General features: G+C 44.9%; 1 protein-coding gene across 1 annotated transcript in view; it reads right to left on the bottom strand.

The window, feature by feature from the left end:
- ZNF281 (zinc finger protein 281) overlaps positions 1-14,310 on the bottom strand; it is a 242,750-nt gene that overhangs the window by 175,820 nt on the left and 52,620 nt on the right. The window contains exon 2 of the mRNA XM_085643111.1: positions 1,490-1,618. Coding sequence (XP_085499237.1) covers positions 1,490-1,618 — 129 coding nt within the window. The remainder of the gene's footprint in view (positions 1-1,489; positions 1,619-14,310) is intronic.

The raw sequence follows: 14,310 nt of genomic DNA, 5'->3' as shown, positions 1-14,310 counted from the left end.
TACGCTGTTCAGGGGTGGCAGTGTTACTGCATTGTTGGCTCCTCCCTTACAACCTGCCTGCATGCACTGCTGTTGGCCCCACATGCTATAAGTGTGTTGCAGGTAAAGTAAGCTTGCAAAGCTGCAGCCTGTGCTGTACCACTTCCAGTAAGTGAAGAACCCCTCAGTAAAATTGGTCCTTTTACTGAAAAAAATCTACTGCTGATGCCAATGTCGTACTTGTTCTTGGTTTGTTAGGGAAGCTACTACTGTATTAGTGTGATGCTTGCACTGCTACTGTTGGAGGAGGGAACACCACTGAAGAGTTGTTCTATCAGGACATTGTATAATGGTAAAAAAAAAAGCTACGCTTTTTGGGGGCTTTAAACACATTTATTATTTACTAGGGGGGGGGGGGGAGGGGGCAGCTCCACATAAAGGTTGAATGGTTTAGATTCTCTTTATTGGATAGATCTGGAGGGTGCTTGTTCAGAAACTCCCAGATTCATCTCATCTTGTATACCTACGGGATCCTAACTTATTCTAGAACACTTCCACCCTGAATAGAAGTAAACTGTCTAATCAATGCTGCAGCTTAGATGGAACAGAATTGACTGAACTAAAATAGATGTTTAGGTGCAGCAGAGACCTGGCTAATGGAATGCCGGGAAAGGATCAGCTTTAATTCAATCTGCCTAGCAGTTCTTTAAGCAAGAGCCTGACTATAGAAATTAGGATCGATTGAGAGTCAGTGATTCTCCCAAATAAACATTTAAAGCTTTATAGTGCCCCAGAAAGGGTCAGTTTCCATGCCCAAGCTTAGGTCTAGTGATATGATGTAAAGATATCTGTAGAAATTAGTGATATTAAATGCCCCCACCTTTTTGATCTTCTGGCTATCTCAACTGTGATCAATTTGTCAAGATGCTTAGGTCTGTAACTGTGCACTACACATTCTTTCACCTTCTGTGGCTAGAAAGTTGAATGGAGCAGTGTGGCACATCTTAAGCTATTCGAGAACTTTTGCCCCTACAATACGTCATACACATTCTAAAACAGTGAACTGCAGTCACCCTGCCTATTACAAATCTACTAGGTGTTTTCAAGTACAATTTTTTTTATAGATAGGTGATCACTGCACAAAAGTTCTCTCTGCTTCATAACGTCCAGCAATTAACAGTGCCTCTTATATTGCTTTGGTTGCTAACTGGGACACAAGTTCAAGATCTTAAACCAAAAGAACGATCACTTCAGGTTATATGTACTTTGATAATCCTGACCTACTCAAACAAATAACATGTGACACTATATATTAAAAAGATTCAACAGTTTGAGGAATGTTTTATTAAAAAAAAATACTGTTACACTTCAATCCATCAAATGTCAGCTCATTTCTTTTGTAAATGTATACAAGCTGCTTAAGGAGCTTGATTTGGTCAAACTGCAGAACGAAAAAGATAATAAATAAACCGTATGAAAAATCTGAAGACAATATAATTATGATTCTCACCTTGGAGAAATTGCTTTGTTTGTGCTTGGCTTTTACTTCCTGAGAGTCAGCGATCGACCTTTGTACTTTTTTCACTGAAGTGCCAAGCTTCAGGTCAGCAACGTAACTTCGCTCAGTTCTGCTAAATAACTGTAAAAAGATATATTTGGTATTTTATAAACCTGGTTAAGTTCAAATAATCATTCACAACTTTATCACAACTTTTAACGCATGACAGTTTTTAAAATGAGAATCTTCGAAAACAGGTCAGAAAAGGATGCATCAATAATCTGTCAACACTGACATATTAAATTCTTGCGGGTCAACTTGCAATCAGTAATACAATTACATATCTCTGTAAATATTTAAGAATTTGAAAATAACTATCCGAACTTTCCATAGAGCAGAACTAATTTCAAATACACTTTGGATCCAGGTACTAAACAAAATGTGGGGGTTATGTTATATAAGACCAAAACTCGGAAGAAATTGGAAGAGTCTACCTTCATTTCATAAAGAAAAGAGATACGCTTCATACTGTGTTGTCCTCTGAATTACTCCCAACACAAGTACTGAATTTGAGACGGGACGCAATCTGCTCGCTATATGACAAACAAGCTTCTTCCACATATTCATGTGCAAAACAATTATAGGCAGCAAATACTCAGTGCATTCTTCAAATATGCCAAAAGGGTTTCTGCAAGCCTACAGGAAAGAAGTATGCATGGAACAAACTTTAAAAAAACAGCATAACAGCAAGCGGTCACTACAGTCTCAACCAGGATTTTTACTTATTTTGTCATTGCAGTCAAAAGGCAGAACATCTTGTAGAAATGTATCTATAATGGATGTATACAGCGGCAACCTGTGTCCTTTGTTACTTTAGGGCACTGGACTGAGGTATGGAGAAATGCAACATTTTGGCATGAGTTAAAGAGCTCAGATGAATGGAGGATTAACAGTGACTGAAATTCCAACCATTACCCCTGTTCATTATTGAATTTAGTTAAAAGTCTGCAAAGTTGTATTTTCAAACATTTTATGAACCACATAGTTGGGGTTCTCTCTCAAGTTTGGGGTTATGTGTCAGAATATCGAGCACAAAAATGTTTTACACAAATTATCGCAGCCAGAATATTGACAATCAAAATATTAGTAAGTAAAATATACTGAAGTATAAATAGACTATTCATAACTCCAGATCTACATACCACGAAAAATATTCAGTAAATGTACATATGATGAGGTACACTGCTATTAGATAAACTACATTTTACAAAGTGCTATTAACACTGCTTCATTTTTAGAAGGTACTTTTAAGTCTAAACAAAAAAAAGACTTAACACCGTATATACTCATCTGAAATTAAAACCTGTAATTTGATGCTGTCTGTACATTAATCGAATGGAGGCTATACAGATGTGTGTATTTTCAAGTTTTCGTAGGGCAGACAAACAGATTTTTGTTTCCATTTGACAACACCAGTTGCGTCACTGATCTACAGCAAATGAAATGTTCCATACCAAGCTTCATAAACAAATGCAAACATAAATGTTAAACTTAAAAACAAGTTAGAACGGTTAATCAGAACTAAGGAGCTATAAACCAGTAACTAGGTAAATTCCTATAAAATAAATGTTATGGAAGAACATGTTGGTGAGTGTGCCTTTATTTACATGAATAGATACATATCCTCATTTTGCAGCTGCCTAATGAAGATGTTGGCTCAAAAGGGCACCAACATACTTTTATACCAACATTTACATGGACTAACTCTTGATTTCTGAAGTTGATTGAAAGTTTCTCTTGTCAAGTCACTTTTAATGTCAAACTTCACATCACAATGGTTAATTTAAACAAATCTGGTAAATCAGGTGATTTCTGGCACTGGTCTAATATACCATGTGGCCACTGTTAGAACTGGGGTTTCTGGTTGTCAAAGCTATGCACCCTGTACAAGCAGGAAGCACCACTCTAGTCGGGGTAAGCCAGATACACACTAAAAGATAACCTATGCTCACCCTTTGGTAGCTTGACAGAGCACTCAGGCTTATCTAAAGAGGCAATGTGTAAAGTATTTGTGCAACACACACACTGTAACACAATGAAAGCACAACAAAAATACTCTACACAGGTTTAGAGAAACAGATGGTATGAGTAAAACAAGGCAAAAACACCACATCTAACAAGTAGAACCGAAATTATGATTTTTTTAAGGATTAAATCAAAATGGAGTGCTTAGAAACAAACAGCGCCGAGGGGTTACTGGAGGTCGTGGTGGCCTGGGGTAAATCCAAATTTCAGGCCAACCACGAAGGAGGGCAGGCCGGCTAGAGGCGCAGAAGAGGCGCTGCGTTGATGTCCCCGATTCCGTGGGTCAAAGAGTTGGCACCGATCCACATAGTCGATGAAGGCTTTGTCGAAGAACCCCTTTACCAAACAGGTGCTATGTAACAGTCGAGCCACGCTGTCCATCTATCGACCGCCTGCGTCAAAGGATGCGTTGGTTCCGATCAGTATTAAATCATCTGAGTCGTTTTGATGTTTCTGTACAGCACAAATCACCATTCAAGGGCCCAGGACTGGATTGGCACCACTTGACAGGGCAGGACTCACAGATGGCAGAGTGCATGGGCTGTTGCAAGGCTGTAGGGAGTCTTTGATGGCCAGAGACTTCAGAACAGAAGGCAAGCCCTTGAAGTCACTCTGGGTTCAAGTGACATGGACTTAGTCCTTGTCCTGAGTAGGCAGGCAGCTCATAAAAGCAGTTCTTCCAGAGCAGCAGTCAAGCAGAGTGGCAATCCTTCTAGCAGAGCAGTCTTCACTCCTGGCAACATTCGCCACATGCCCGGCAGTGTACTGTCTTGGAAGAGTCAGGCCCCAGTACTATTACCCAGGTGTGCCTTTGAAGTGGGAGTGATTTCAAGCAGGCCTTTGAAATGCACAGGTCCCCCTTTCATCCCAGCCCTGGCTTCAGGCTATCAGTAGGGAGTAATCAGCCCTTTGTGTGGGAAACCGGACACTGCCTATTCAGGTGTGTCGGCCCTCCCTCACTTTTTGCCTAGGAAGAATTATCAAAATGCAGATGAGTACTTTGTAACACCACCCTTTATGCGTTTGTGGAAGTCTAAATGGAATGCCCAAAGTGTACCTGTCATCCACCCCAAATGTGTATTGGATACAGGCTGCAAGGGACACAGAGCTGTAAAAGCAGAGAAATGCCCACTTTCTAAAACTATTATAGTATACAATACCCCCTACACAATAGATCTTGTAATGATTGAACAGGCTACGTGTTTATTCCATGCCTCTCATATCCAACATTACAGTCTTCCTTATGTTTATCCTCTCACTTCTATACATGCATAGCATTAACATCAGGGCATCTGGCAAATGTGATGTTCAAAGGATTAAACATTAAAAGTTCATTTTGTACACAGACTTTAGTGGGTTATTTTTTGTGCATCCACACACAAATTCTATGTCAGGACTGGAGGCGAGGATTATGCCTTCTTTCTTCACTTTAATGAATAGCAGTGAATATGATAACAGAAGACTACATTTCCCATGAACCAAAGGGAAAAGTTGTTGAAAAACAAACACATGGTAACAACCAATCCTCATTGGGAACAGTGCCCAATCAGGGGCCAGCCAGCCCAACATAGTCCATCAACAGTGTCCTCTCTTCCTCTTTCTTCGCTGCTACGCAGCAAGATAAGTACTCTTCAGTTTTCTACATAACTGTTTAGTGATTTGGTATCTTTAGTATGTGTTTTGGCTTTGATAGGATTGTTTGTAGCGCTACATCGCTTTGTACTTACACGCGATAGCGTTTCAATGTTCTTTTCATTGTGCCGGTAATTTGGTTTGGTTACGGTCGCGCATTGCGCTAGATTCTTGTGTTCCCGGTTCTCTTTCAGGGCGCGCCTGCGGCACGTTTACTTCATGAATGTTCCTTCGGCGTGTGGGCCGCGCTGTGGGGAGTCTGCCGCGGGTATGGTTCTTCCGTCCCTACACGGCTTAGCGGCTGGCTTCGCTCCAGAGTCCTCCCGCCGCCAGAGGGCGCGGGAGGCTGTGTGACTGCGTCGCGTTGTTTGATCTCTCTTCAGAGAGTTTCAAACGTCGCGCGCACGGTGAGAAGGAGCCTCTGATCTGAGGAGCACGCCGGTGAACGGTTGTAAGGCGGCGGTGACTGCTGAAATCGACACGCTGCCCTAAAAATTGCCTAACGTTCTGTGACCAGGCCGTCTTGTGAGGGGCAGAGCCTGTATTTACCAGTTACCTGGGGAACGCCTCGCTGAGGTCCTGTATTACTGTGGCACATTTTTTTCAAGGGACTTTGCCCAGATCAGATTCATCCTGTTAACGTGTGTGTTGCCTTAGATTTTCCTAGCCAGCAATCAGTCCCTCTGGCTAGAACCCGGTCCAATGCGGTGTTTCCACGCAAAGAAACTACAGGTTGACACCCAGCCCTGATAAAGCCTTTCCTTCCAGGCCCAGTGGGTTACCACTTGTCTCACTTCATATGACTATTGTATTGCCCCCATGGAGTATTATGATGATTATCAGGAAGAGGAGGAGGATCCCCTCGCCGACATGCCCTGGGGGGGGGACGCCTTTTACGAGGCGATGGACACTTCCATTTATCGGGTAGTAGACCAGGTCATTTCTCCTTTAGAGACTAGGCTTTCCCATCAAATTCAGCAAGCATTTGTCCAGCTTTCCCAGCAGATTGCACCCCCCAGGCCCCAACCACTATCCCTCTTGATCCCCTTGGGTCCCCACCGCCTAAGCGCTCCCGCGAAGCAGGTGTGGACAGGGATGCTTTTGATCACCTTAGGCAGGCTTTCCTTGATAGTCACCAGACAGTTCCTGCCAGCGCTCCCCTCCCTGCAGCCCCGGTGCTTCCTCCTACTGACCCAGTCCCTCCATCTCTCCCTAGCACCTCTCAAAACCCTCCGAGTACCTCGGATATGCTGGACCCTAACGATATAATCCACCCACGGTCCTCGGACTGGGCGTCAGCTGACAAGGTAGCTGCATGCGTGGCCACCCACATCAGGCGTCCCCTTGAGAAGGAAGCACGCAACTGCCTTCGGTCGGAGTGTCCTCGCCTCACCCTGGAGGGTAAAGTGTCCCTTACGCCTGAAATAGACCCTCGGATGGGAACCTTTCTCCAAAAGTTCATCAGAGACCTCAAAAAGGGATTGACAGATCCTGGAGGGCCTGCCAGGATAAACTCCTGGACGCTCTGGGTCCCATCACAAAAATTCTAGATATGGCGGAGGAAGCAAAGGAATCGGGTTCCATAATTTCTCCCGAGACCTTATCTGGATGGGCACAGCGAGTAGTGATCTTCATGGGCAACGCTAACTGTAACCTTTCCACCTAGCGCCGCCGGTCCCTCCTTATAAAAGGTGGTTTATTTGGAGAGCCCTTCGTCAAGGAGCTCGGTAAATTCGTGAATACCTTCACATAGCTGGATCGAGCCCAGTCCACCATCAAGAAGGTATTTCCCCCGTGTTTTTTGCGGGGCTGGCCGAGGCAGGGGCCGCTGGGCCGGTTGTCAGCAACGCCAGACAGCTCAAAGAGGCTCCGGACAGTACCAGGACCAATCCCGGTTCGGAAATGTTTACCCCACACGCGGACGGCAGGGTAAGGGGAAAGGATTCCGGGGAGGAGCAGCAGCCTCTAGCCCAGGTGAGAGTTCTCCCTTCTTCCCCAAAAGGCACAGGGGGCGTTTGGCAGGGTGCTTCCACGTTTGGTTGACCATCACACACGACGCCTGGGTACTGCAAACTGTGAAGGGGTTTCCACATAGAGTTTCAAGGGACCCCAGTGCAGAAAGTCCCTCCTCGTCCTATTCAGTTTTCTGCACAGGACGCGCTTCTGGTGGACGCAGACGTTTACTCTCTCCTCACGAATGGCGCTATCACCCTTACTACTCCTCACCCGCAAGACCGATGGCTGCAAGAGACCCGTGATAAACTTGAGTGAGTTCAACCAATCGTTGGTTTACCGACATTTCAAGATGGAGGGAATCCATCTTCAGGACGTCCTGCGGCCCCTCGATTGGATGGTCCGTTTGGACCTCAAGGACGCCTATCTGGTAGTCCCGATATTACAGCCCCACCGTCGGTTCCTCCAATTTATCTGGGGTCATCGCAGGTACGAGTTCACGTCTCTCCCTTTCGGCCTCTCGTCAGCTCCCTGGTGTTTCACCAAGGTCCTCAGACCGGTGGTGGAATATCTTCGGTCCAGGGGGGTCAGAATGATCGTTTACCTCGACGATCTGCTCTTGATGGCAACCTGTCCCAGTCGCCTGACACAACACCTTCAGATAGCTGTGTCGCTTCTTCAAGAGCTTGGGTTTGTCATAACCGAGAAGAAATCGCTTCTACAGCCTACACAGAGCCTTACATTCTTGGGGTTCGTCATAGACTCCACGTCATCCACTCAGTCTTCCAACCAGGAAGGTCTCCAAGATCCGTCACGAGTTACGCCGCGTGCTAACCAAACAACGGCTTGCCCTCCGCCAGTTCGCTCGGGTAGTGGGTCTTCTGTCGGCATCAATCCAGGCCATCTTCACGGGCCCCCTCCATTACAGAGCACTTGTACGTCTCAAGGGCTTCTTCCTGCGCAAGGGGTATCCGTATTCTCACACGGTCGCTTTGTCTTTTGAGGCAAGACTCGAGATTCATTGGTGGTGGGACCATATGGAGGCGTGGAATGGGAGGGTAATCTTCGGTTCCACCCGACTTTGTTATAGAATCGGGCGCAAGCAGGCTCGGTTGGGGTGCAAGGTGCGGGGACCTCACTACAGGAGGGTTGTGGTCACCCGACGAACAGAAGTTACACATCAATTGCTTGGAACTTCTGGCGGGATCCTTCGCAGTACGTTGCTGGACGAAGGATACGGTGCAGTCTTGTGTGATCCTGAAAATGGACAACGTGTCGGTGGTCCGTTAGATGAATCATCTGGGGGGCACCAGATCGAAAGCTCTCTCGGATCTGGCGGCGAGTTTCTGGCAGTACTGCCTAGACAGTCAGGTCTCCGTCACGGCGGAATATCTTCCCCGGCCGAGACAATTTGGAAGCAGACTTCGTCACGCCACTTCCGGGATTCCAGCCTTTGGCGCTTAGATCAGTCTGTTTTTGCGAGATTTAACGACCTTTGGGGCCCCTTCTCGGTGGATCTTTTTGCATCCCAGCTGGACCAGCAGAATCTGCGGTTTTTCAGTTGGCGGCCAGATCCTCTGGCAGCCGCCACAGCTGCATTCCTCCAAAATTGGAGTGGAGAACTGAGCTATGCGTTCCCTCCCTTTGCGATGATCACGAGGTCAACAGCGCAAGTTCGCCGGCAAGCGGAGGATCTGGTCATGATCACCCGCTGTGGAAGTCTCAAGTGTGGTTTCCGGTTCTTCTGGAACTTTCCTTGCATTTTCCAATCCTACTCCCCCAGTTTTCATCTCTTCTCCTGAGTCCGGACGGGAATCAGCACACTCTGGTGTCCAGGAACTCGCTATGGCTCATGGCGTGGTGGATTTCCGGGGTAGATGGGAAGCCCCTGGCCTTTCGCGAGAGGCTGAGACTTTCATCTCTAAAGCGTGGGCGGACAGTACTATCAAAAGGTACAGGTCCGCGTGGGGCAGATGGACCCGTTGGTGTCTGCGACGGGGTTTCAATCCCTTTGTCACGGATGTCATCCATGTAGTGAATTTTTTGGCTCAGCTGGCCTCTGAGGGTTTGGCTTATCGGTCGGTGAATACCTTCAGATCGGCCGTTTCTTCTGGCAACGTCCCGGTGGATGGAGCACCTGTGGGTCAACACCCCCTGGTTTGTCGACTGCTGAGGGGCATCCGCCTTTCCTTGCCTCCGGAGCCTTGTTTTTCCGAGCTCTGGGATGTGAATCAGGTTCTCAACCTCTTTTGATCTTGGCAACCGAATAGGTTTCTATCAAGGAAGGCGCTTTTGGTAAAATTGTCCATGCTTCTGTGCCTGATATCTTGCAGACAGGTGTCTGACGTGCGGGCTTTAGACATTTCTGGCAGAGTCTTTACTCCTGATGGTGTGACGTTCATATTGAGACGCACGAAGTGCCATTCCAGGATGATTTCCTACCCACAGTTTCCTGATTCCCCGAAACTCTGTGTGGTTCGCTGCCTAAAAGCTTATGTGGAGATGACAGAAGTGTTTCGTCCTCCAGGAGAGAGGCAACTCCTCATTCCGCTCCGGAAACCTTTTAAAGCGGTTTCCTCACCCACCATCGCCAGGTGGGTCCGCTGGGTGATGCAGGAGGCTGGCATCAGCCTTAGCAGGTTTGGGGCGCATTCCACAAGAGGTGTGATGGCTTCAAAGGCCTTCAGCTTAGGGGCGCGTTTGGAGGATATCCTCAACGCAGCGGATTGGTCATCAGACTCTACTTTCAAACGGTTTTACTTCAAACCGATTCTGAATATGGCTAATTTGGTTGTGGGCAAGCTTTAAACCAGCATAATCCTCGCCTCCAGTCCTGACATAGAATGAAAAATTTCCTAGCTAACGTAACGGAAAGCTTCAATTCTATTAAGGACTCGGAGGCGAGGATTATCCCGCCCTTGCCTCCTGGAGGAGACCCCTCCCCGTACTACTGTAAGTAATTGGTTTTGGGCATTATGACATAAGTCACTGCTGTAATTGGTTTGGACATTTATATGACATGTCAAGTCAAGGTAGGCTGTAATGTATGTTGTTTTGCAGTTTCTTTGCAATTGGCAGTTTCTTCCTGCAGTAATATATTCTTCTTGTCCTCAGGCTCGGATACACACAAACAGGATTCCTAAAGGGCCGAAGGTTGCTGGCTACGCGCTCCGAAAGAGGAAGAGAGGACACTGTTGATGGACTATGTTGGGCTGGCTGGCCCCTGACTGGACACTGTTCCCGAATGAGGATTGGTTGTTACCATGTGTTTGTTTTTCGACTACTCTTTTCATGGGAAATGTAGTCTTGTTATCATATTCGCTGCTATTCATTAAAGTGAAGAAAGAAGGCATAATCCTCGCCTTCGAGTCCTTAATAGAATTGAAACGTTACGTTAGCTAGGAAATTTTTAATTCACCAGGCAATACAAAACAATCATGTAATTGGTACGTCAAACGAAAATTGTGAATATATACACACACACACACACAGACGACAACTTGTAGTTACACTTATCACATAGTGCTTCGATTACAAACAAAAGTATCCAGCATATATAATAATATCTATCAGCAGGATAAGCAGAATATATTATTTTCCTCCAAGTGGGTGGTTCTCCAGATACCATGAGGCTCTATGTGGTCAGAGCTAGTTATTCTTCAAGTTTTCCAGAATGTGGGAGATATAAATCCGCTCAGCTTTTTGAAGCTTGTTTTCGGCCTTATGCAAGTATGTGTGCACTCAGGCCATGTTTACCTACGCCGACGTATTTCGACCTTCTGGGTGAGCAGATTGGTTTAGTGAATGAAGGCCTTCCTCCGGGCTATGTACTTTTGAGGACACTATATGTGCAACATAAAATGGACAAAAATGTAATGCCATGTAAGAGAACAGTTAACATTGTTGATTCCATTGGGGCTAAAAACCTAACCTGCCAGTATTTTTGTTCTTCATGGTTCGACTAGTATAACCCTGTGGGTGATAAGATAACTGGTATGGGAAATGCTGCGTTTATTGGCGGGGTCTCTCATTTTGACAAAGGATAGTCCCAGCATGTTCAGCTGGGGATACCTTTTCTGTATATAGCCCAAATTATACAGATTCATTTAACTAGTCTGTTTCATTATTATTTGAGAAACTGACTTTGTCTTACAAGATTCCAGGACGTCTTTAAAGTCATACCAAAGTTCTCTGGCACACAGACTGTGGCCCACACAGGAGTTTGGGGATGGATAGTGAAGGACTTCTTCCTTCCATCGATCTGAACTGCAGAGAGTATGCTTCCAACTAGCTTGACCGTTCCCATGGTGGCACTTTTCTTTCTTGTCCATATTTTGAAATAAATTATTAGCAACAAATTATTCTGTGCGAGAAAAATCACAATGCAAACCTATATTTGGACTCTCATGGCCCTGTAGCTTTGCCAAACATGAACTGTGTTCAGAACACCAAGACTACACTGAAAAACACATTTCTATCCACTGAATCAGTATAGAGAAAATAAATCGAGCAAACTTTTGAAGTTAAGTTTGAGAAGGGTGCAAGAGATGAGCTAAGATGTCAGAAAACTTCTCCTGAAGCTCTCTGTATATACAAATTAGGTTCAATGGATAGCTCAAAACAATAACCTACAGTTGGACGTAAAAGAGTGGTAGTCGCCAAATTAGTACACTTACTGTGAAGGAATACGCCAGGAGGCAAAATATTTGCACCACCATGTGACAACGATCGTAAAAATAGTCTCATGGAAAGTAGATCCATGCAACAAAACACCAATAGCTAAACTGCAGCCACGTCGTTACCAGCATGAAACTCCCATAATGCTCCGTGGCTGAATCAGCTTCTGGGGAGCAGTGATACGCGTGTCAAGATGGCTGGTGTACAGGACATCTCCGCTTGCAACTTCGTGAACCACAATAATCTGTGAGCAGAATCTTTGTGCCGGTATTGGACACAGACGCTGCAGACGGGCCATCCGCGAAGGACTGTTTGGGCTATTTGCGCATCAAACAGGGAGCAAGACCAAAGTTGCCCGTCATTAATACCCCCTCCCTCATTCCAAGCCACGTGCAGGCTTGCCTGAGCTTCCAGCCGTTGCACAAATTGTTGATGGTTAATTAACGGCCTTTGCAGAGATACCGATTCCTTAACTTTTGAATTCTCCCCAGGCGGCAGTCTGGTTCTGGAAGTTATTCAGCAGTACCTCTGCGCGCCGGGGCACCGAGTCATGCGGCTCGGCGATGATGTCAATCTGGACATGCCGTCAGTGGAGCCATGTAAGTCCCCTCAGCGCACCGACGTCCGTTTCTTCTGTGAAACCTTCCACGCCAGAATGCGGAGCCACCACAGAAACTGGCTGTGGAAACAGTGTGACAAAAAAAATCTAAAATCTTTGAAACATTAAACAAAGAAGAAACATCAAATGGTATTTTAATACCAGATATAGATTTTAAAGGAACCCCCAACAAAACACAGGGCTACATAAAACCCTGCACCCTTCTAAATAACCACTACGCAAGGTAAGAAAACCATACATTCTATAGACCATCAATAGTAATGAAAGGCACGACAGTAGCAAAATAAAACCTACAAAAACACCAAACTGTTTGTTGAATCACAACACTATGTGACATATTGATATTGCCAATTCAAGGTATGATGATACCAAACATGGACTTTCAAAGAAAAGAACAAATAAATCAATACTGGTGTCTAATCCAGTGTGAACACACACACACCCTGCTGATCACACACATTTGGAAATGGGTGGTATGGCAACATGTAAACAAAAGCTATGTGGCCAGGCAAAGTAGTCTGTTGACTCCTAACGCAACTTGAGATAGAGATACCGGTATATAAATCCAGTACTGAAAAAGGGGTATAACCCTTGCCCAATAGGTCATTCGCAGAGTGGAGAGTATGGGCAGGGAGTTATGAAAACGCGTCTACTGTCTCTACCAGATATCACGTTACCAAATGTAAGTAACGTTTACATCGGATAGAGACATCTAGCCGCAGATTCCTCAACTTTTGAATTAAATACCATAGCTATACCCCACTGGTGGAGGGTCTGTAAACTAATCCTACAAAAGTTCTCAGAGAACCAGTAGGTCAAAACTAACAACTGATCAAATGTATGTAGGAATAGCAGGACAAGATTGTGGCTCTTAACAGAATCCATGACCACCGTCACAGAACATAGAAAACCATCTGTCAGATAACAGACATTATCCCCTATCTCCCAAAGGGGAAAGAAAACTTAATCAAAAAGGGCCAAATGCAATGCAAAAGCCATGTAATCTGCATTGTTCATGACAAAGAAAAATCAGAGAAAGAACTGTCATGATAAAATCCCAAAGAAGGACTTTCAGAACCCATTTCCCCAAAGGAAAGATGAACACCACAGCGTCCTTGGTATAAATAATTTAGTATGGACAAAATGAGCATTCATATTCATCAAATATGCTAATTGTAAAACATCTGGCCGCAAAGATGTATAAATGGACATAAATACATATACAAACCTAAATGTCTCACCAGATACTCCGATCAGCCTGGCAATTCACAGAATTTCACTGACCAATAACTACTGCCAGACTGCAAGGACGTATAAAGCTTGCTCTCGTACATCTTATTTGTTTTGCAGCATGAATCTTTTCTGGATTCATATGCTACGCATAGACTTTGTAGCAGTTTGCTCGTCTTGTGGTGGCTGGGTGGAAGAGGAGCTTTGGTTTGTGAATAGATCTTGTAAGGCCTTTTGCCCTACTTGTGCTTCTTAATTCATTTGAATGTCCACACAGTAATGTCTTGTGAATGTGTGCACCGAAGACCATGCTGCAGCCGTGCAAATTTCTAGTATTTGCTAGAAAAGCTATAGTAGCTCCTTTCTTTCTCGTTTATTGTCTATGGTTGCCATGTAATCTCCTTTTTGCAATTCAGATATCACCTCTTGCAGTGTAGTCATCTTGAATCAATGTGTTTTTATAAATTTGTTTAAGAAATCTCAGGTCTAATATTGGGCTAAATGTTCCATCTACCTTTGGAATTAGGAAATACGTGGAATAAACTGTTCTTTTCTTTGTGTGGTACATGCTTTATTGCATACTTCCTTTGAAGTTCCTGCACCTCCTGGAGTAGCTGAGATCATTCTCTTTTTGAAT

This window comes from Triturus cristatus, chromosome 1_1 (assembly GCF_964204655.1).
Source record: "Triturus cristatus chromosome 1_1, aTriCri1.1, whole genome shotgun sequence".
Taxonomy (NCBI): Eukaryota; Metazoa; Chordata; class Amphibia; order Caudata; family Salamandridae; genus Triturus; species Triturus cristatus.
The sequence above is the reverse complement of the archived record's forward strand: the minus strand, read 5'-3'. Positions and strand labels throughout refer to the sequence as shown.